The 23,826-nt window shown below is 42.4% G+C and overlaps 1 protein-coding gene across 3 annotated transcripts in view; it reads left to right on the forward strand.

Annotated features, from left to right (window-relative positions):
- PTPRG (protein tyrosine phosphatase receptor type G) overlaps positions 1 to 23,826 on the forward strand; it is a 659,839-nt gene that overhangs the window by 631,036 nt on the left and 4,977 nt on the right. For all 3 annotated transcript variants that reach the window (XM_080926850.1, XM_080926851.1, XM_080926852.1), the window contains 12 exons: positions 1,868 to 1,964; positions 4,477 to 4,559; positions 4,748 to 4,882; positions 5,674 to 5,808; positions 7,443 to 7,615; positions 8,899 to 9,034; positions 9,582 to 9,728; positions 11,995 to 12,088; positions 13,101 to 13,177; positions 13,676 to 13,804; positions 18,184 to 18,330; positions 19,030 to 19,172. In XM_080926850.1, coding sequence (XP_080782976.1) covers positions 1,868 to 1,964; positions 4,477 to 4,559; positions 4,748 to 4,882; positions 5,674 to 5,808; positions 7,443 to 7,615; positions 8,899 to 9,034; positions 9,582 to 9,728; positions 11,995 to 12,088; positions 13,101 to 13,177; positions 13,676 to 13,804; positions 18,184 to 18,330; positions 19,030 to 19,172 — 1,496 coding nt within the window. The remainder of the gene's footprint in view (positions 1 to 1,867; positions 1,965 to 4,476; positions 4,560 to 4,747; positions 4,883 to 5,673; positions 5,809 to 7,442; positions 7,616 to 8,898; positions 9,035 to 9,581; positions 9,729 to 11,994; positions 12,089 to 13,100; positions 13,178 to 13,675; positions 13,805 to 18,183; positions 18,331 to 19,029; positions 19,173 to 23,826) is intronic.

The raw sequence follows: 23,826 nt of genomic DNA on the forward strand, positions 1-23,826 counted from the left end.
GATCCATAGAACAGGGAGACAAGAAAAAAAATCCATAGACAATGAATCTCAGACTAAAGAACGCAAGGCTAAGATCTCTCAGTATGAAATATCTGACCATCTCAGCCTTAAAGGGTACCTGCCGGAAAGGACGCCCTTTACCCAGCAGCACCAGGTGCTGACTTATCTCTGGGGTTTGTGTTGAGAGTGAGTTGATGCTATTCGTGATGCAAATTCATTTGTGAAATGTTTGGCCTTCGACTGCCCTCAAGCTTTTAAAGCAATTCCAAAAACAAAGTCCGAGTATTCCCGAGTATAGAAATAGAAAATAGCAGAATTTATCACACTCAGTAGGGGTAGGAAACGGGAGAGAATCACTAAACACTTAATCCCGACGAGATTGATCATACTGATGCCTGTGGGATCTTTTCTTCAGGGACAGCTGGGAAGAGCTACAGTTATGGAAATCTGAATGTAGGTTTCCTGGTATTGGAGACTCAATCATATGGCTCCTTGTTCTATTTTACCTCAGGGATGCTCTTGTGGACGAGGGGTTCCTCCCTGGGAAGTACTTCATGGTTCTGCTCATGCCGCTGTCACCATGCATAGATAGTCTGCCATGTATAAGAGACGCCCCTGGTGATCTCGTGAGCTGTTCCTGGTCTTAGCAGCAGATAAATTCAGGGCACAAGAATTTGGCTTTTTAGCCACCTCATACTGGGCCAATAGATTTTTATGGCTGGGCTGGGGTAGTGGAACAGTCTTGCTCCTGACACCACAGTTTTCCTAATGAAAGTTCAGTTAACTAAAACTAGAGTTCACAAACAGTGAATCAAGGCCAACTGTATCTGAGCCAGTCAAGAGAATTAGTTGGGCTAAAATGACTGTTATTTCAAACAGACTTTTTAGCTTGTGGAGTTCTGTCTGTGAAACGAGGCCAGGCAGCTCCAAGCACATTGCAAATCCTGGTGTATTGTCCTTCTTGGAAGTTCCCGTGCATCCTGTAAGACTCCAGTGAATTGCCACCTCCTATTTTAAGCCTCCCTTGGTTCTTCTATTTTTATTCCCGTATTTTTTCCTCGGGCCTCTTTTCTGTTGATCACATTTGGCTAACAGTCTTTTTTTCTTTCCGTATAGACTATGATCTATCTAAAAAGAGATTCTTTTGTATCTCAGACTCTAAAGGAGATACTTTTTGCACCACCCAAATACCAGGTCAAAAGTGGATGATTGATAAAACGATACAGATTCAAATCACATAATCCTTTTGCCTACTGTGGTTATAGTAGATGCTCAGATCTGACCGGGTTGGAGGAAGTGATGTAGGGGCTGAGCAGACCCGTAGCTAACCTCTGGCTCTCCATAGCCCTATGTGTATGTATAAGTGCATAGAGGAGGGGAGGAGTCATGCCACATGCCATAACGTCAGAAAATGAGAACGGCAGTTAGGTGGTTTCACTGTAGCACCAGTGCCATAAAGTGTACTTAGACAAACCGAGACAGACTAGGCCAGTCACTCCACACAACCTGGTGATGAAGTCGAGATACACAGAAGTTATTTCCGGTGTAAAAGGAAGTTTAGTTTTATGGGATTGCGTAATGAATTTCAGGGTCACTGTAAGATGACAGGATTAAATTTTGTCCTCTGTGTAATGTGCTGCACCTTATGTGGTTGGTAGTGCTCTAGGTCTGTTTATTTCAACAGATGGAATGTGTGTAAAGATCCCCTAAAGCTCCCTGGCACTAGGCACTGAGCATTCTTCAGCCACAGCGTGGCTTAGAGAAGTGCGGTCACGGATGCAGCCTATGCTGATGGCATGTTGCATGGCGCACGGTGGCGGTTCCTGTTGATTTCTAGTGTGTCTAAAACCGTGTGTCTCTCCATCAGGAAGTCCAGCGCTGTACAGCTGACATGAACATCACCGCAGAGCATTCCAATCATCCAGACAACAAGCACAAAAACAGATACATCAACATTTTAGCATGTGAGTAATAACCTTTAAATCATCTTCCGCTGCGAGGAAAATTAAGTCTTCATGCTGCATAAAAAGCCAGACAGAACCAGAGTGCGGAGAAAGGCTGACAATTGGAAGCTAATTTATCCTGAGGCATGTGCAATGTGGAGTCATTCTCTGCCTCTGTGATGGGGTGAAGTGGGAGCCGACAGAGGCATGTCCCCAACGGTTACCTGGATGGTCACTGGAGTGGCACTTCTTTACCTGCTCACTGGCCATCTGTACATCTTGGGGAGAAGTCTGTTCTCATCTTTAACTCTTCCACATTGCCTTAGCTGAATCTTAGCTCTTACCATTGAACTTTATATATTGTGGTGTTCCCTATATTCTTCTCAGTCTTTGCCACGTCTTAATGGCACCCTCTAAAACAGCTCTTCCAAAGTCTGTCAACACCCAACTTGCCTTTTTGTTTATTTGTTTGTTTTGGGTTTTTTTTGTTTTTTGTTTTGTTTTTAACCGTTGGTGCTGTTCTTAAGATCATATCTTAGGCAGGAAGACCACAGCAGTTTACTCTTGGGTTTTGTCTTTAGAGCTTTGTGGTTCTGGCATTCTCCTTTAGGTCTTTGATCTATTTGGATTAATTTTTTTTCTGTGTGTTCTGTACCTACGTACTATGGCTTGAGATTTAAAGAGTTCTCCCCCATTGAATTGGCTTAGCACTTTTATTGACAGTCATCTCATAAGGTAATGAGTTACTCCTGATCCTGGATTCTATTTCTGATGTCTGTGTGGCATCTCTTGCCAGCACCACACTGCGGTAATTATTGGCAGCTTTGTGGCAAAGTTTGAAATTGGAAACTAAGATTCTCCTGTTCGCGCTATTTTAGCCCTTTGCATTTTTCATGTGAATTTTAGCACCAGCTAGACTCTTAGTACATCATACTGAGCCAAGGTTCCTACAAGGAGTGTACCGAATGCGAGATTAATTCCAGCACCGCTGCCATTCTAATACTGTCTTTGGGCTATAAAGGTGGGTGTGTCTTTCTACTTAGGCCTTGTTTCTTTCAACTGAGGTTTACACTTGCATTGCATAAGCTTTTGCTTCCTTTGGGGAAATTATTTCTGTTTTATTGCTTTTCTGAGATTTATAAATGAGTATGGGCAACTTGCCCACATGGAATCTGAGCACCATGTACATGCGGTGCCCACAGAGACCACAAGAGAGCCTCAGATCTTGAACCTGGAGTCACAGGCAGGTGTTTAACTGCCTTCTGGGTACTTGGAATGGGACCCCAGGCCTCTACAAGAGCAGATAATGCTCTGGCCACTACCCTGTCTCTCCACCCACCCCCACTTCATTCTTCTTGATGGTTGTTGCAAATGAAAATGTTCAGTGTAAAGAACTGCAGGTGATTTTTATATATTGATCATAGTTCATGCAGCTCTATCAGACCCAGTCATTCTAAAATATAATGTTTGTGAACACCTCTGGGCTTCTGCATATTGGATCAGATGATGTATGAATAGAGATCGTTTTATTTGTCCTAATTTCTAAAAGAAAGACAAGTGGATGTTGAGTGTGGACTATTGGCTTCGTTTACCTGAGTGGGTAAAGAGAAGATGGAACAGTGCATCTTTTCTTTCCCTCCAAGGCTTTGGGTGGATCCGGATTTGCTGGTTGACCTAATCAAGGGTCACCACCCTTTGGGTGTGAGCCGTTGTCCATAGACACCCCTTCTTACCATGAGTCTGGCAAAGGCACTTGAACATCTTCCTTCCCACCCACACAGCGACCAGAAAGTACATGCAAAATGGGGCCAAAGAAACTGATGCAGCATGTGTATAATCCACATAGGGATCGTGCTGCTCACGTTGTATCAGGTAGAGACAGGACCCTCTGTGTACTTTTGTCCAGCTTAGAACTTGCTGTGTTTCCCAGGCTGGTTTGAGTTCTGAGATTAAATGGGCCACCATCATAGAAAGAGCGTCATCTCCGCATCCCAGGCTCAGAGCTGGGTTCTTGTGGCTACTCCTGTTCTGTGCACGCTGCCTGTCATGTTCATCTCCACGTTTGCTCATGACGTTATGTAGCAAAGGACACCGAACCATTGTCACATAAACAGTACAGTCAGATCCTGAATGTGCAGAGTCACAATATAGGAGAAGCTCTGGTTCTTTCCAATCCTTTGGTTCGGGAAAATGTCTGGAATCCACCGTTACCCGGCAGGGAAACACCCTACAGACATATGGGCCTCATAGTAACTCACCTTATAAAGACATTGTTTAAACTTTTTCAGTATATTTTGATCGTATTGTTTCTCCTTCTTCAACTCTTCCCAATACCTTACCTATCCAACCCCACGTCCTCATGTTTGTGTTCCTACTCCCCACCCCCACTACAGGACTAGGAGGGAATGACAGGATGGAGGCCTTTGAAGCTATCCTGGGAAGCCGCTGGTCTCCGCACCAGGTCACCTTGAGTTAAGGATGCCACTGCTGTTTTCAGTCACATGTTTCTGCTTCTGTCTTTTCCTCTCTGTAGATGATCACAGTAGGGTGAAGTTAAGACCTTTGCCAGGGAAGGATTCTAAGCACAGCGACTACATCAATGCGAACTATGTGGATGTAAGTCAGAAACGGCCTTAAGCCTGGTTTGGAGAATGCAGGACTGCAGCGGGGGCGGCTGGGTGTATTTTAGCAGTCACAGAAGTGTAACTGAGACACAGCCTGCTCCGTGCGGAGGGAGGCACTGAATTATTAACCGGTCTGCTGTTCTACCTTTGATCTCACTTTGTGCTGTGCCGTCTTTGAAGGGCTACAACAAAGCGAAAGCCTACATTGCCACCCAGGGACCTTTGAAGTCCACCTTTGACGACTTCTGGAGGATGGTTTGGGAACAAAATACAGGAGTCATCATCATGATCACGAACCTCGTGGAGAAAGGACGGGTAAGGAGCCTCTTGCCTCACTGTCAGAGCACCTGCTCACTGTAGGGAAGGAAGCCGATGTGAAGGAACGCATGGGTTTGTGTTCTGAAAGAGCTGAGGAGCCCCGAGTGCACACACATATGGAAACACAGGTGTGTTAGGGGGTGCAGTGTGGCAGTGAATGCACCCTCTAGTATGGAGGGTTTTAGAGACTCTCACACTCAAGGTGAGAACAGACTCAAAGGAGGAACAACATACAAGAGCAGGACACAGACAGCAGTGAAATGGGAAATGTGGTCCGAGGAGGAAACTGGGGAGCAGGAGCAGACCCCACTGACCACGTGAAGATCACAGCAGAACGGACTGTACTGTTAGCTGTGGACATGGTGCTGATTTAGGCTGGAATAAATACTGTGCCTCAGATTCACTATCTGTGGAATCCCCGCTTTGCTGGCAGTGACCTCGGGTGTCACACAGCGATTCCCAAGTAGACTTGTGCAAAGCCAGCCCAAATAGCACTTAAAACTGTTTTATAACACTTCCTGGCCAGATTTTGTATAGGGTTCCTTTTTAGTGCTCTCTCTCTCTCTCTCTCTCTCTCTCTCTCTCTCTCTCTCTCTCTGTGTGTGTGTGTGTGTGTGTGTGTGTGTGTGTGTTGATACTTGCCATGTCTCAGATCATGTTTGCAAACTTATCCCAAGTCATGAAGTTCTTCAGAGGCCACACAGTCTTTAAGCACTTGAGCTTTATAAAGGCAGCAATGCCTGTGTGTTGCTGCTGTTGTGTGAAAATACTACATTTCCTCTTTGCAGAGAAAGTGTGATCAGTACTGGCCGACGGAGAACACTGAGGAGTACGGGAACATAATCGTCACACTGAAGAGCACAAAAGTACACGCCTGCTACACAGTTCGTCGCTTTTCAGTCAGAAACACAAAAGTGAAAAAGGTGTGTGCACTGGGCAAGCTGTGACAAATACAGTGAAATCAGACCAAGGTTGTAGAACGTTTTTCACAACTCTCTTTTTGAGATAGGGTGCCGTAGAGCTCAGATTGGCCTCTGACTGGCTGTGTATCCAAGACGGTCGAGTTAGTTCCCCTATCTGCACCATGGAGTACAAGATTACAAGTGTGAACTACCGTACCAGACTCATACATTGCTAGGACTAGAACCTAGGGCTCTGCCCACTGAACTCTCCAGCCCTGTAACATTTTCCCCAACGTGTGGATCCTGTGAAAGGTATTGACAAAGTGCAGAAGGCCATATAGGTGACCTAACTGGCTTCTGTCCTCTCCATGAAGCAGTCGTCATAAATGCCTCTGAGACTGAGAGCACAGCACAGCCAGCGGTGTCTATGAATTTTGCTTTTTGGCAGCTTCAGTGCTGTATTTCCCAGAGTGTTGCAAGGATTGCTGGCCCTACAATATAGTTATTTAAAACTCAGATTCTGCTGTTCAGTAAGAATGAGAAGTGACTGCTACATAAAATATATCCTTTCAGAAGTGAACAGTGAACACATGTGACCATAATGTCTGAGTTCATGTCTTGTCATGTGACCGAACCATAACCTCGTGTTTTATAAACTAGTACTATCCTGACGCTCATGATGAAGAAGAGCTGCTTTCAAGTTATCTCAGTTTTTATGCTCCCCCGCCCCCACCAAAATCCCGGTCCCAACAAGAGTCACCCCAACAGTATTTTGGGATCCAAAAAGGCTCAGTGAGAAAGTACATTTAAGACAGCCTTGAGTGACAGTTGTCTGAAGCAGAGCTATTTGGTCTTTACACTGCCAACCGGTAGCCTCTTTGCCATAGGAACCCCACACTTAAGGCTCCCCTTTACCGTACAGTTGTGATCAGCGTCAGCCACACTGTTCTAAATCAACAGTGCCAAGTGTTCTGTAATGTTCAGCCTCTGGGAGGTTCTAGATAATCAATAATCATTCTAAAGTTCACAGAGCTCATAGGAACACCTCCAGCACCCAGCAGGCCCAGCCGCCCTTTGATAATAGCTTGAGGAAAAGAATGCAGTCGGTGCCCTGTGTGACGAATGTATAGGTTAGGTCAGTGAAATTGTAAAACATTGACTCCTGAATGGAACCAGTCTGTAAACAGTCATGTGAGAGAGGGAGGGAGCAAGGCGTGGTCCTGACTCCAGACCTGCAGGCTTACTTCACAGCAAGTCCTTCCTGTGTATGACGGGCTATAAGGAACCCGTCCAGGGGTGGTCCAGGGGAGTGGTGAAGAAGAAACAAGAAAGGCAGATGAAAGCAAACAGCCCAGGAGGGTAGCGAGTCAGGAAAGGGAGGCCATCTAGGAGACTTCAAAGATGCTTCAGGTTGTTCTAAGTCCAAAACCCCAGCGGTGTTAAATGTTCATTTTCGGAATGATTTTATTCTTCTCTTTTGAGAGATGTAGATGTTACCATGTGACAACATGTTAAGTTGATCACAAATAGGAAATAATTTAGCCCCAAAATAGTAGTTTAAAAAAATGAGATCTGAGGTTGTTTCCTGATCCTTTGTATCATTAACCATTTCCCTAAAATAGGGATTCAAGGTGCCATTTTACACATTTCTACAGGGCCAGAAGGGAAACCCCAAGGGTCGTCAGAATGAGAGGATGGTGATCCAGTATCACTACACACAGTGGCCTGACATGGGAGTTCCTGAGTACGCCCTTCCAGTCCTGACCTTTGTGAGAAGGTCATCCGCAGCCCGGATGCCAGACATGGGCCCCGTGTTGGTGCACTGCAGGTAGGGTCACCACGGGAAGGGACACACCTGGGGTGCTGAGCCTTGTGAACTTGGCCTGCTCAAAGCACAAATAGAGTTCCTATGGCTCAAGCCCTCTGTGAGAACCAGGTAAACTTGGTGCAGTTATAAATAACTTCACTTCTGATGCAGGAAAACTCCATGGGGGAGGGTGATATTTAGCTTTGGGGGAAAAAAATCTGTTTGACTATCTAGTTCCTGAAATGGTTTTACTAAGGTCCCTACTACTGTATGAGAATTGTGGGCTCAGCCTAATAAAATTTGAACATAGACAAGAGTTTCATAACAGAGATTCCAATCTTTCTCCAAATGGACTTTTTGAGGGATATTTCTAAATAATACTCACCGACATGGCACGTAGAAAATGGTTCTTCTCATTTCTAACTTATATGTGCTGCATAAACTACCTCTTACAGAACTCTTGAAAAACTCTTATTGTCTCTGAACTAAACAACTTTAGATGCCTTAAGTGCCATTGTCATGTTTTACTTGTGACCCCCTGCTTTAGTCAAGCTATTCAGTCTGCGGCTAACTGCAGAGCTGCTTAGCTTTCTCTAAGCACGTCTGCCGGACTGTTCTTATATTTTCACAGGAGTTGACATTCAACCTGTTTAAGGCCTTCTACCTTTTTGCTAACCCATCTGCAACCAGCAGTGGGTATGTGCCAGATGAGGAACCTCCCAGAAGCATTCTACAAAAATAAGCTTGCCATGCGATACTAGTTCAGATTTTGGATATCTTCTAAAACAGGAATTAAGAAAATAACTCCAAAAACTGAATGTTCTGGATAGACCATTCTCCTTTACTAAAGGCAAATGCCCCTTTGAGTAGAATTTTTCTACTACTGAGAACATTAGTTGGTTTCTTGGTTGCATGAACCAGAGGCAGTCTGGGAGAGTTATACCAACAGGGATTCACTGAGAGACAGAGACCCATGGGCAAGAGCGAGCAGCCTGCCCAGGACTCGGCTGCCCCCTTCTGCTCTGAAGATGGCTACTGCATGATACCTCCAGCCTCCTGCCTTGGTTTGAGCTGCAGGAAAGCCAAGAAGGCAGCTGTGGCAGATCTGTCATCCTACAGTAAAAAAAGCATTCTGTGTTCTTCCTCAAGTCTAGATGGTAGGAAGTGTTCGGGTTATAATGGGTTTTCTCTATAAAGAGCCTGTCATTTCTAGTAGGCTGTCTGGGAGCGGGCTGTTTCGTATCCTGAGCGTTTGCACTGTGTTTTGGTTAATAGTACAAGCCAAGTACCTCCATCTCTTACAGCGCTGGTGTGGGCAGGACAGGCACCTACATTGTCATAGACAGCATGCTGCAACAGATCAAAGACAAAAGCACAGTTAATGTCCTGGGCTTCCTGAAGCATATCAGGACGCAGCGGAACTACCTCGTCCAAACTGAGGTAAGAAGTGGCCATAAGGATGTCCTCGAGAGATTAAAGCAAGCTGAGGGGACAGATTCATTCCCTGAGAACTTGAAGGAATAGATAGATGGGTTTGTACGTGAGGTATCTGAGGGGCACACTGTTCTCTAGATCATAGCTTTCCATCTCTGTCTTAAAGTCTGGACACTTAGTGACAGCTATGCCATGTCACGCTCTAGGTCCCAGAGAGTTAAGCATGCTGTCTTTTCCACATGTTTAAATATGTGGAAAAGGTTGGCTCTTAAAGCTCTTTATTGAACATGTGTTTGTAGTTGTGTGCTATTACTAAACCTCTTACTGGTCTAGACGTGGTAGGAAAACATAGAGCTAAATTTAGCACAGGTCTACTCCAAAATAAGTTCTAACGGATCAGCAAGTGGATCCTGGGATCACCGGCTAGCTGCAAATGCTTGAGGGATTCACTGTCAGTCCCTGTTCAGAGCGGTGTCAAATCCAAAGTCAGCTCTGTGAATGGGTGGGTGTCCCCTGGCAGATCCCCTCACTGCCCACCCTGTGTACCTTTCAGGAGCAGTACATTTTCATCCACGATGCCTTGTTGGAAGCCATTCTCGGGAAGGAAACTGAAGTACCTTCAAGTCAGCTCCATAGCTATGTCAACAGCATCCTCATACCGGGAGTTGGAGGGAAGACACGGCTGGAAAAGCAGTTCAAGGTACCGCTGTGATGCTGTCTTCAGTAAGACAGGGAGTTAGAGGATGCCCTGAATGTGGGTCATTTTATGTCAATGCTGAAATGGGGTACTGTTCTTACTCCTTACATGCAATGTGAAGGCAAGGACGGGCCATATGTACATGCTGAATACTTGCTGTATTCAAACAGATGTGGTAACGCAGGGAGGTTTCCACTGTGCAGGTGCTCACATTACAAGTAGATGTGGCACAGAGCTTTACTTTCTTTTGAGTTGCTGATGACTTTATATAAATGTCCTCTAGCCACGAGGTCTGGCCCCCAGAATAATGCTTCCTTTTTTCCTCAGTAGCATTCAATAATACTTTTATTGAGGATGGTGATTTTTATCCTGCAATCCCAGCATTCGGGCCTAGGTAGAAAGATCACAAGTTCAAGGCCAGCCTGTTACAGAGTAAGAACTTGTCAGAAAGAGAAAGAGAAGAGAAGGCCGTGATCATCAGTGTAGACATTGTGGTCAAAATATACTTCTTTGAAAAATCAGTACATAGACAATTAAGAAAGTAAGAAAATGTTGCTGCAGAGTAGAGATAAGCTTTCCTTATCTTAATGGAACATAAAATCTAGTGGTGGTGAAGGTGTGTGTAGTTGAAGGTAAAGACTACTGAAGTCACTGGCTGGAACTTTCAAACATCGTCTTCCCAGTGACCGAGCTCTTAGCCTCTCCCTGCCCTCAGTTCTAGTTTTTGTAGTGCTCTGTATGTAATCTCCTCCATCCATATCATGATGAAAAGGATGCTCACAGTGAAAGTTCTCAGAAATCCTCCTTGGCATCTCATTGGAAGACATGAGACACCCAAACAAATGATACTCAATGGTAGGAAAGGAAAAAGAAGTTCATTGCCTAAGACCGATCATAACAACAGCTCCAAATTCCTAGTTCTCTTCTTAACAAGCCTCACAAAACCACTCGAGGTAATTAATAGATGACACCATATTATTCTGGTTGTGAAAGACGGGTCATCACAAAACAAAATATTCGTATGTTTTACAATTCCACTATATTTGATTTCAGAGTCTGGGGAAGGTTTGAATGTGAAAACTAAAAGTGAACAAATTCATCTCATTTTGTCTATCTTGACACAAATGAAAAACTGTATACATATAGACAAAAAAAATACGATCACAGAATAATAAGAGCATCCTTACATTAAGCATCTGAAATCCAAAGTGCTTCAGACTCCAATCCTTTCTGATTGGTAATGTGATGTCATACAGGGAAAAATTCCACACAACAAAATTTTGGGCATCTGTTTAATGCACAAAAGATATGTGAAATTACCATCATGTTATTTTATACATATGAACAATAAATTTCATGTCTAGACTTGATTCCAGTCCCTAAGGTATTCAATTATATGTGCTAATAGATACATAGATGATAGACAGACAGACAGAGTACTTCCAAGCATTAACTCTCAATCTGTGCTTTACCTATACTTTTTATAAAAGAATTCACCAAACAAACCAGTTGGGAAAACTCAGACAATGGGACCTTTTAAGGCACTAGCCATTTGCAGAAACTCAAAACTGAAAATAAGCTTTAAGGCCCAGGACAGTGCTAATAACGCAGTTAGAGAGTTCTTATGTATTTCATGCAGACAGAACCCCTGCTCTTCTTTCAGCTGATCACACCATGTCACTCACGCATGCACACACGCGTGCACACACACACTGGGAATGTGTTGTGAAGAAGAAAGATTCAACAGCACAGAAAGAGGGCCATGGGAATGAAAATGACCAAAATATATTTCTAGATATGTATGAAATAGTCAAAGAGTTGTAAACAAAACAGGTGAATAAAGTGTCCCAGCCTACTTACATAAACAAGAATAATCACACTACAGGGCCGAAAGATAAAAACCCGCTGTTCATAGAAATATACGAGAATCAAGACGTATGAGCAGATCTTAATTAGATAAGTAAATTGCAGTGTAGATCTGAATTATTTGTGCTACTGAGGAATCATAGACAAATTCCCAACAGCAGTGACTTCATACAACAGAAACTTCCAGTGTTCAGTAACTGCCCTGTGCAGTATACCTTCACTCCAGACCCGTAGGGCCTGGCAGCCGACACAAGCCAGGCATGAGTGGAGAGCATGGACGTTCTTTGGGGACATTAATCTCTTTATTGTTGCAGTCTGGCTGGTGATTGACATTCTTGCAGTTTCGAGCAGGTAGTAGTGAGTGTGCCTTTGAATGATGCCAAAAAGCGGTGCTCTTTTCCAGCTGATCACACAGTGCAATGCGAAGTATGTGGAATGCTTCAGTGCCCAGAAGGAGTGCAACAAAGAGAAGAACAGGAACTCTTCCGTCGTGCCCGGTAAGACATCAGCTTAGCCACCCAGTGTGCAGGAGTTCTAAAGTTCACTGTACATATTGCGTAAGGACACAACACTCACCTGAGGAGCTGTTACATAACCCATTCAACAGAGGCAGTTTAAGGCAAATAGAGGTGGTGGGTTTGGACATCAGCAAGTCACATGACCTATCTGACATGAAACCTCAATTTGCCTCAAAATGCCACAGTATTTCAGCTTTAAAAATGGGGCTGGAGAGGTGGCTCAGAGGTGAAGACCATTAGCTGCTCTCACAGAGGACCTGCGTTCAATTCTCAGAACCTACAAGGCAGCTCACAACTGTGTCTCACTCCAATTCCAGAGGATCCAACACCCCTCCCACAGACTTACACGCGGGCCAAACACAAACGCACACTAAATAAATGAGTGAATAATTAAAAAATGATGATAATGCTACTATCCCTGTGGCACTAAGACTTTGAGTCTTAGATAATCTGGACTAATTAGATTAACTGGAACTGCATCATTGAATTATTCTGCATCTGGACCTATTGATTTGTGGTGACCTTTGTATGCACAACTCAGGACTTAGCAGAGAAACTTTGTATACCCTACAAATACAGGCATTTGTTGATCGCAGGAATGCACTCTCTCTATTGAAACAGATCAGTGCTCTCTAAGGCCTTCATGGAGAAAAGGGCACATGGGGGTTGGAAAGGAAGAACAAAAGCACAGTATGCCCGTGTAACTGCAGAAACGGAATAAGCCAGGGTCAGGCTCTCTGAAACACCTTTCCACATTTTACTCTAATAGGCTGTGAAATCTGTTCCTACAGTTAAATTTTTATCCTACACTGTCTTGACTCCCCAGGGAAATTTCCTCTCAATACCCTCCCTCTTACCAGATAACACGTTAGCTTGTTTAAATGTGCAAGTCTTAGAAAGGAGCCGGTGCCATTCGCCAGGTGAAGCCCAGGAAGAACTGCAGTCTCTGAATAAGGCAAACGTGCTGTCATTGTTTTCTTTTCCATGATAGCTGAGCGCGCTCGAGTGGGACTTGCACCATTGCCCGGGATGAAAGGAACAGATTACATTAATGCTTCTTATATCATGGTGAGAGTCAACCGTTAACACCTTTCAGTTTAATTGGCTGTATTTATGATTAAGGACTACATACCACCCCTGTGACTGATTTCATTTCTGAAGTAATTTCTCAACACGTAACATCGAGAGTATAGAAATTTCTGCGTCTTGAAACTTTTAACAAAAGATGCCTGAGGGGTGGGAATGCAAAAAAAAATACCTAAAGTAAGCCAAATGCTTCTTAAGGAATTAATTTTATTGTTAATTTCACCCATCTAGCTTTTAAATGAATGTTGAAATTGCTGTTAGGTAAAAACAGCGGGGAACTGTGAAGAGAATTGCATGTGGAGAGAAAACTGTCTACACAGTATTCACAGAAGTACACCTTAACATTAGCAAAGCGTACTGAATGCCTTTCTCGATTTTTGTTTTTTAGGGTAGTCAAACTAATGCTGCCTTGTTTCACAAATGTATTTACTTAGAATGACACACACACACGATCACTGATTCTTCCCTCTCTAACGGTAGGGCTACTACAGAAGTAACGAGTTCATCATAACCCAGCACCCTCTGCCGCACACCACTAAGGACTTCTGGAGAATGATTTGGGACCATAACGCACAGATCATTGTCATGCTGCCAGACAACCAGAGCCTGGTAAGTAGGGCACATCTGCTGTATATTAATGAGCCCATGAGGCTACACACAGAATTTACTGCGGTGCCTTGCCATGGGCTGTTGTGTCTGCCGTGAAGGCCTTCCCTATATGCCATCCTCCTTGCTTCTGTACTTGGTTCCCCAGTGCTGCAAATACCAGCCCTCGGTCACATGGGAAAGGCTTTGAGAAGTGTAAACTCCTAACATGACCAGAATGACTTCTTAGTCACCGCACGCCCCTTTTGGAAATAGGGAGCTTATTACATTTACGATGTATGTAAATTGCATTTACTTTCTATGAACTAACTTATTTTATCGCTGGAGAAACTGAAAAAATGACCTTGTTCAAGAGCATGCAGTAATAATTAAAATTGGATTTGTATCTAAGTCATCTGTCTGTCTGAAGCCCAAACTTTTAATAATTTTCCTGTGTGTCCCATCCCACCACATAATAGGAAGAGGTATTAATAATGTTTTCTCATTCCATGGGTTCCACAGCGGAGAGAAGCTAGGTGAAGACATTCAGGTCCATCTTACAGAGGGCAATCTAAGCCTCTAGTCCCCCCCCCCCCCCCAGCCCTTCTCTGTTAAAGATTCTACATAGGAGATGGGCAAACCATTTAAAAAACAGAATTACATGTTTCTGCGCACGTACATTTCAGAATTAGCAGCGTCTTAAAAAGTTATTCTGCAAGATAAGACAAGAAACAATGGGGAACTGCATCTGACTGTCAGATTAATAAGGTTTTTAATTAAAAAAGAACAGCCTGTGGTTGAACCCCCTACCCTGGATGGCAGTATTTGACTATGTGCCCGTGAGTAGGAGCTTCTTCGCTCTGTCGAAGTTTACTCCTGCTTCAGAATTCCAAGGCTGCTTCAGTATGATGGAACAGCAGCAAGGTTGAGAAGCTTAAGCTGAAAATGGGCGTATGTTAGCAACAGGGGCCCATGCTGATTGGCATGTGGGAAGGGAAGGCATTGAGGGTTGCAGCAGATTTTGGGGGTGTGGATGAGCCAGTATTTTGTTACTACCAGTTAATGAAGACCATTCACCACCAAGATTCTCCCAGAATTCACTTGTATAGGACAGCTAGGGAACAATTAGACCCAATAAGGAGAGACATATTCTCCAGACAGAGTACAGTGACTCATTGGAACATGACATCTCCGGGTCTCTCTGAAGCCAGGCTAGAAAGCTGCCCAAAGCTGGTGTCACTGTTGTGTTTCTACTACTGCTATAGCTGTACAGCCGTCTAATGTTTAATTGACTTAAAAGCCACTAGTCTCTCATTCTAAAAACAATATTCCTACTACCTTTATATTTAGATAATCTTATATCTAGATAATCTCTAGAACTTGGGAGGCAGAAACAACAGGACCGAGTATTGGAAGTCATCATCAGCTAGATAGGAAATCAAAGCCCACGCTGTTTTATCAAGGCACAATCTGAAAAAGTATATAATAATAATAATAAAGTGTGTCAGTGAGAAGGAAAGATGGACAGTTTAAAATGCCTCGGGCCTTTGTTGGGAAAACAAAGGGGCCTTACTCCTAGAGGCTGAGCAGGTAGCAAGGTGGTAAAGTTTCCTTTGGGGGTTGCAAGGTTGGCCATTACTAAGGCACCTGGAGCACAAAGGTCAAGAATCTAGAAAAGTAAGTTATTTTACTTCTAGGAACCAAATTACCACTGTTAAGGGATTCATCACAGTTTAACAGAAATGGAGAAGCCTTACAAAATGGCATGTCCCTACCTCACATATGCAGTGTATATACAAATGTGCATACACATATGCACACACCTACCTGTGACCAGAAAGTTGGCTGAATTAAGAAGTTGTACTTGAAGTTGGGATTGTAGTTCACTTGATAGTGTTCGCCTAGCATGTCTGAAACCCTGGGTTCAATTCCCAATAGCACATAAAACTGGTTGTGACATATGCCTGTAATCTCAGCACTTGGGAAGGAGAGATGGGACAATCAGGAGTTCAAGGTCATCCTTGGTTTTGTATCAAGTTCAAGTTAATCCTAGGCTAAATGAGCTTCTGCCTCAGAAAGGAAAGAAGGAAGGAAGGGAGGAAGAAAGGGAAACTTAATTATTTTAATGTTTCAAGATGAGTAATTGCTCCCAAATTCAATGTACATAGTTTTTTTCCTGCCTTTGATTTATTTAAACTAATTAAATCATAAACTATTCCTAGTATATCTATTGAGAATACATATTGTTCTCATTTTTAAACTATGGAAATAAAGGCTCAGCGACATGAAGCATGGAATAGACCAAATGCTAGATAAATGACTGTCTGCATCATGCTGAGTCCCGCCCATCTTACGGTATATCCGGAGTCTGTTTGCAGGGTCATTCTTCCGCTTCCTTGAACAAAGCATACTTAAATTCACGGCAGTTCCAGGCTTCTTTTGTATAGACTAAACCCAATTGCTAATCTGCTTCCCCTTCTGCTGAGCTTTAAAAATAAAAACGTACTTGGCAATAATCTATATTGAAACTTGAAAGGGTGATAAGTCTCATTGGACGGCTGGCTCATTTCTAATGCAACAGTGTAAGCTTAAACAAAGCCTTCTTTGTTATGAACATTACTCCTGACTTCCACAAGTGTAAATAGGCACTCTCAGTAAAATGTTCATAAAAACCTATATGCCTCGGGCAAATGGGTGTCTCTCATTTGAGCTCATTAGAGAAAGGAAGGAGGAGGAACACATACATCATCATAATCCTATTTCTTAGAATCTTCTACCATTAACTTGTTTCTCAGGAAGCCATAATTTTCAAGAATAGAATTCAAGTGCCAAGCCTGCATTTCTAGTTTTAAACTTTAAATGGATGAGCACATGAAGTTCGCCTGCTTCAAAGCTGAATGATTTCTGTCACCCCTCTTGAAATCTGACGCCACTGGGGTAACCTACCAGTTAAAGGCCCCTGTGTGATAGCTGGCCTTCTTACTTATGCACTGCCTCCTCCCTGAGAGGTGCAGCCCTTTCTTCCTCAGTAGCAGTGTGACTTAGATGCTTCACGGACATCTCTGAGAGCATCCTTATTTGTCAAGACAGATAGTATGAATCCCATATCTAGCCTCTATCATCCAAAATTTATAAAGAACTCTAAAACGTGAGCAAAAATATGTCTTCAAGTGTGACAGAAATGATTAGCAGGTATGGGAAGAGGTACTCAGTATAATTATTATTTCTCCCATAAAATAGCACAACCTATCAATTAGGGTGGCTATTGTTTAAAAAACATGTCAACAAATGACAGATGTTGGTGAGAAGGAATAACAACTCTTGCTGGTTTGGTCTAAACATGGCTGTAACCCTGTATGTAGCATTTCAGGACTACATAGCAACACCCCATCTTTAAAAAACATTGAAAGATAACTCATTACTCACTGGACTATTGACTAATACAACCACTTGAAAAACAGTAATAAAGTTTCTAAAGAAATATAAAATACCACTAACCCTCTGCTGGGCTTTATACCCCCCCCCCAAATAAGATAAACACCCTGTGAAATTTCTACACTTAAGTATTTTCTGCAACATTGTACATAAGAGCCAAATATACCAGCAACCAAGTAAATACTCATGGCATGTTTCCTGGCCCTAAGAAACAACAAGATCTAGTTTTGTCACCAGTAGAGAGCACTGCACTGAGTTAAGTAAGCCACACATAGGAAGAAAACATCCCACAACTTCACTAAGAAAAAAAAATCCCGAGATATGTGGGAACAAGATGGTAAGTGGGAATAGGGAGTAGGCCAAGGGACACAGAGCACATGCATGTATATAAAATTAATAAATCTAGAGACCGTATACCATCTAAGAACTACAGGTAAAAAACTGCACCATACTTAGCATTTATGGAAAGTATATTTAGCTATTGCCACGAAAGTAAAAAAAAAAAAAAAAAAACTATGTGAAGTGATAACATGTTCATTTAGTTGACTGTAGCAAACTTTATTATTTGTAATATGCATTTAATTTAAAACATACACAGTGAAATTTATTTTTAAAACATTTCGTTTCCTGATCAAGTATACAGGAAAGCAACTTTGAAACAACAACAGAATAACTCTACCTGATTCCTGTTGCTCTTATAAGTCAGAGCCCCTGTCAGCTCTGTGGAGAAGCAGCTTGGGTGGTCACAGGAGAGACGTCATGTAGATGCTATTGTCAGTGTACATTTTACACTAGGCTATACTAACATTGCAAATGGCTACATGGGGTGTCAGTAAGTCAATAACATCAACTTCCCAGGTGACTTGAGTGGCTGGGGAGATGCAGACAGGAGGAGTCAGTTGGCAAGAAAACTGGAAAACAAAGATTTGCTTACACTGTAAAATAATTGGTTTTCTTGGTTCCCAAAGGCAGAAGATGAGTTTGTGTACTGGCCAAGTCGTGAAGAATCCATGAACTGTGAGGTCTTTACTGTCACCCTTATCAGCAAAGACAGGCTGTGCCTCTCTAATGAAGAACAAATTATCATCCATGACTTCATCCTTGAAGCTACACAGGTAACTTAAGCCACACTTCCTCCACGACTGCCCAACCTGGACCCTTTATCAACTTCTTCTAAGTAATAAAAAAGTGATTTCTCTACCTTGGAGACAGGCTCCACTGTTTGAATAAGACTTCATTTTAAATAAATGCATTCCAGTTTCCTTCCTTCAAGTATTTGCTTTTTTTTCACCAGGGTAGATAAGATGTAACAGTCTTTGGCTGAGTAGGTCTTCTGGCTTAAAGATAAAGGTATTATCCTATCATGAATATGGGGATAATATTCAATACAGGAGAGAACGGCTGCTTGCTTTGACATCGGAAACAAAGCCTTGTAATGTGTTATGAAGATGACACTTTAGAAGACACTGTTTCCACATATCATAGCTGCTTTGCTGTGAAAACGATGAGATAACCAGCAGTTTAAATGGTGCCTCAGCCTCCTCATACTCTTTTCTAAGTCAAAGTTTGGGTAGTGGGCCATACTGTCCCTTACAGGTGTTTTGGTTTGGTTTGGGCTGGTTGTTTGCCTGATTAAAAATATCCTACTGTTGATAAGTATGGTGTGTTTTAATGACAGGTAGGTCTTGTGTAATTTGGGAACGCAACACTGTTCAGTTTCCTGTGATACTTGTTTTCTAGGGAGCAGGCATCAGGCATTTGGTTATAGACATAGGAATTAAGGAAGACCTGTGATTCTGTCTTGTTGGTTGCAGGATGACTATGTACTAGAAGTCCGGCACTTTCAGTGTCCCAAATGGCCTAACCCAGATGCCCCCATAAGCAGTACCTTTGAACTGATCAACGTCATCAAGGAAGAGGCCTTAACACGGGATGGCCCCACCATTGTTCATGATGAGTAAGTTCCTGGTCTTGTGTGTTAGATTTAGGTACTGCTCTTACGGGACTCACACAAAAGTGCAAAGGGAACACTGCCCACTGCCTTTTCTCTGCTTGCAATACTCCATGTTACTTCTAACATGTGCAAAAAGGTTGTGGTTATATTTTAATTGGTCAACCGTTGCCAAGCTCCCAGTATTCCTAGAGAGTATGTTTAAGAAGGGGAAATATTGCATTTCTATCCTTCAACAAAGAGTATGCAGGCACATCTCAACCTTACTTTGCATCATGCACAGCATGCTGTGTTCACCTGCTCACGTCTGTTCCTGCCCCGGATGTCTTCAGCGTAATCTTTGCAGATGCTTTACTCAAATAGTGACAGCTGGTTTCCTGTGTAGCTAAGCTAATTTCATTTAATAATACTCAAGGTGTGGTCTGAGAAACCTGTGGGTTGTATCTCCAGGGCCTTTTCAGGAGATTAAAAAAGTCAAGTTTTTAAATATATGTGTGTGCAAGTATATATGTACATATTATAACATATATTACAAATATATCTATATATCACAAGACCATCTGCCTTTTTCATGCTCTGTCATGAGTATATAGAAATTTCCAGAGCTACCTGACATGTTATAAAACCACCACTCAAGACTAATAGAAGGCAGGTTTCTGTTGTACATTTTCTGTTTTAAGTCCTAACACCTGAAATTTCCTAAGTATACAAAAATTTAGCTATTATTATAATTTGGTCTTGATAACAAAAACTTTAGACTGATAAATTCTGTAGTAAATACCAATTGACTGCTCTCTACTCCAGCAGCTGCAGAGACATCCACAAGTTATAACTGTTAAGAATCACAAGAAAATAATTTTAGGATATTTACTGTGTGTTTAGGAACGCAGACACAGGAAGAAAGTTACCTAGAACCTGGATAGGTTTATATTTAGTGTCAGCTAGAATCGGCCACACAATTTATGGGATCCAGCATAACATGCAAATGTTGGCCTCTGAGCTTCCAGAAGTCTAAGCTCCGAAGTCCACCAGGGCTCCTCTGAGTGAACAAGTCCACAGAGACACAGGAGATGAGTCCCTGAGGCCCAGAGCCACGTCCATCCCAGCCCCCACTCCTCACCACCTTCTTGCTCCCTCTTTCTCTTTCAGACTGTGCTTCAATTAACTAATTAATTAAAATCCTTTCCTGCTTTCTGTTCCCATTCACTCCCCACACTTTAATTTGACCTTAAATTTGGGGCTTTTTCCTTTTGTTTGTTTATTTGTTTGTTCGTATAGGTTTTGATGATGTTGTGGCTGATATTGTTTGAGACAGGTCTCATTATATAAGTCCAGACTAACCATACTATACCATATGACACAGAAATCTTCCTGACTTGGCCTCCCAAGTACTAGGATTATACCACACCAGACTATAAACTAATTTTATTTTTAGCAGCATTTCTTTCCCATCCTACTGACTAATAAATGAAATTTTACCTTCTTCACAGTGATCACTCTGTAACTCTGGACATTGTTCCCAGCTATGATACCCCCCCCTTTTTTTATTTTTACTAAAAAAAGAAATGAAGACAAAGAAAGAGAAACACATAGAGACACAGAGATGTACATATAGTACCCTCGTAGACACACAGAACCAGAAGCAATAAAACACACACAAAGGAACTTTAAGGGAAAAAAGGAAAAGAAAAATGCCCCTGACACAACATTATGAGACAAAGAACCTCAAAAGATGCTGTTTATTTTCTCTTGGCCGTCTACTGCTGGGCACGGGCCTATCCTTAAGAGTGGTTTGTTTCTGCAGTGAGATTACCTTTGAAAAAACTAAGTTTTCATTTACAAGCAGGTATGTATTGGCACTGGCTTCTGGGTTAGGGAAGGAGTATGTACCCACTTCTCTCGACTCCAGGACCTTGTCTGGTGTAGACCTGTGTTGGCCCCGAGCGTGCTGCCTGTGTCTCTAAGCTTGTATGTACTTTTCCGTCATGGTGTGTTTGTAAGGCCCTGTTTCCTTGGTTTCTTTAATTCTCTCCGACTCTTACAGTCTTTTTGCTTCCTCTCCTACAGGGTTTCCTGAGCCCTGAGGGGAGAGATTTGATGGAGATCTCTGCATTAGAGCTGACTGTTTCAAGGTCTCTCACTCTCATTATAGTGTCTGCCTGTGGGTCTCTATATTTGTTCTCATTGGCAGAAGGAAGCCTCTCTGATGATGGTTGAGCAAGGCACAGATCTTTGACTATATCAGAATGTCTTTCAGAATTATTTTATTGCTAAGTTCCTTTAATCAAACAGTAGTACTTGGTTTTCTCCTAGGTTCCTGGCCACCCAAGCCTTGTTGGGTATCAGTTCCATCTATGGGGTGGACCTTAACTTAAATCTGGTAGTGGTTGGTTACTCCCACAAGCTTTGTGCCACTGTTGCATAAGCAATCTTGTAAGCAGGTCACCACTGTAGATTGATGGGTCTGTAGCTGGGCTGACATTTACCTTTCTCCTTTGCTGGTGTAATAGTTCTGTGGTCATAGATAATATGCATACCAGACATGGCTCTTCATCCACTTTAGAATCAACAAAGACCAAATACTCTGGCAAAAAACAAACAAACAAACCAAACAAAAACCCAGCGCTAAGTCAGCATTACTTTTAACTAGAGAAAGTATGTCAAGCCAACTTCCAAAAGCAGTGGATTTGTACACGACTCTTGTGTGATGTAGCGTTAGTAATTTCAGTCCATGTGATTCTGAATGGAACTCGGCAACTATTCAATCACACACAGTGTACAAAGTTCTAAAAGGATCGGCCTTTATTTTCTTCAGTCTTCCTTGTATTCTAGTGTTAGATGTGCAGGTACAATAGATTTTAGTTCCTAGGCATTCTTAAGCCTTGATGCTCACACACTTCTAGGAAATGGGTTCTTTCCTCGTGTACAAACATCTCAGGTATAGCCTAGGCTATGTGTTACAACTACTGTCATGTGTCACCTGTCCTAGACTGAAATGCTCAACATGAGTTAAGAATGGCCGTGGTAGAGTTGGCAGCGCACAGAAAGGCAGGCACACATGCCCACACACACACACACACACACACACACACTTAAAAGCACACTCTGCAGCAGGCGGTGGGCATCGCACTAGATGACCGCCTGCCCCGCTAGCTAGGTACTGTCCTGCCTGCCCAGCTAGAGCTAATCATTAAGAAGAGCTGCAAAAACAAATCGGGAGGTTTCACTGGAACATGTTAAGTAAAGGTTAAATTGTTTCCTTCATAAAACCAAGTCAGTCAGATGACTTTTTAAAAATACAGTGAAAATAAGGTTGACCTAGTACAACTGAGAATCTGTCAAAGACAGCGCAACGAGACAGGACTAAACAAAAACAGTAAAATAGAGCGGTCATAGCAGGTATTAAAATAATATATTTACAGAGCCAATGGGGTCTTTTATGGAATGAGTACAAACATATTATAAGCCAGTTAACAAAAGTAATACATTAAAAAATCAAAGCTATGCTATTATAAATGAAAGAGGTGGGCTGTGGAAGGAAGGGGGCTGACGTAGAACTAGCGGAGGCTAGACATGAGATCTCTTGTTGGTCTAAGAGGCGGTGCACAGAACCCAAAGATGAACTAAAGGTTTCAGACAGTGACGGGTCCAGTTCTGAAAGTGAACTAACTGGGCAAGAGTCATTGGAAAAGTAGCATTTGGAAAGGACTTAAATAGCCGAGCTTTTCCTGGTGTTGTGCAGACACACCTGCACTTATGGGTGCTGCATAAGAGTCTGTGGAAATGATGACTTATTCATATACAATGACCAAAAATTGAATTTCAATAAATCACTGCAGACTGGATACAAAGCCACACCCCTTTGTCACAATGCATTAAATTAGAAACCCATAGTTAGATATGTTTAGAGCCTATGAATGGAAACTGAAATTCTCATGTTTAAGGTTATTTGTAAATAAAGAGGTAGTCAAGATGGAAACTGCAGAATAATTAGCAGTGACCAAAGCATTAACTTTCAAACTGCATGTGCCCTCAGAAGTCATAGCCCAAACTGCCTCTGTTGAAGTTCTAAAAGAACCTTGGCTCCCAGCTTTAAAAACTAGGGGGGGAAACAGATAAAACTGTTAAAATACAGGTAGTCAACAGATGAAAGCAAAAAGAATGAAGGGGGCCAAAGATAGGAAGCAAAAACAATAAAGAACGGCTGGCCTGAGAGAAGGTGCAGTCATGGAATCAGGGAGGTGACATGTTTCTACTGTCCCAGCTTATCCTGAGGGCGGGGCAGGGGGCGGGGCGGAGGGCGGGGCAGTGCTGATGGAAACTGTAAGGAAGGAAACCGTTACAGGCGTATAAATTAAAGAAAAGGCTCTTCAACTTTTACATGTTTACTTAAACAAATAATTCTCAAATGTCTTAAAGTTTGTTCTTCTAGGTTCTTACCTCTTATAAATTACTTACATTAAGATGATTATAAATAAGTTATCTGAGGAAGAGACAGAAGAAGACTGTCAATAAGCTACTAATTTGTGTAGTGGAATCATAGCTGATATGCTCTCTGATAAAAAGCCAGAAATAATAAATTTTAGGGGAAATAACGGAGTATTTGAGACTGTGTTCTTATAATCTTATGTTACAAAACATAGGTAGTCGGTGGTGTTTA

Source organism: Micromys minutus (genome assembly GCF_963924665.1).
Source record: "Micromys minutus genome assembly, chromosome: 12".
In the NCBI taxonomy this organism is placed as follows: domain Eukaryota; kingdom Metazoa; phylum Chordata; class Mammalia; order Rodentia; family Muridae; genus Micromys; species Micromys minutus.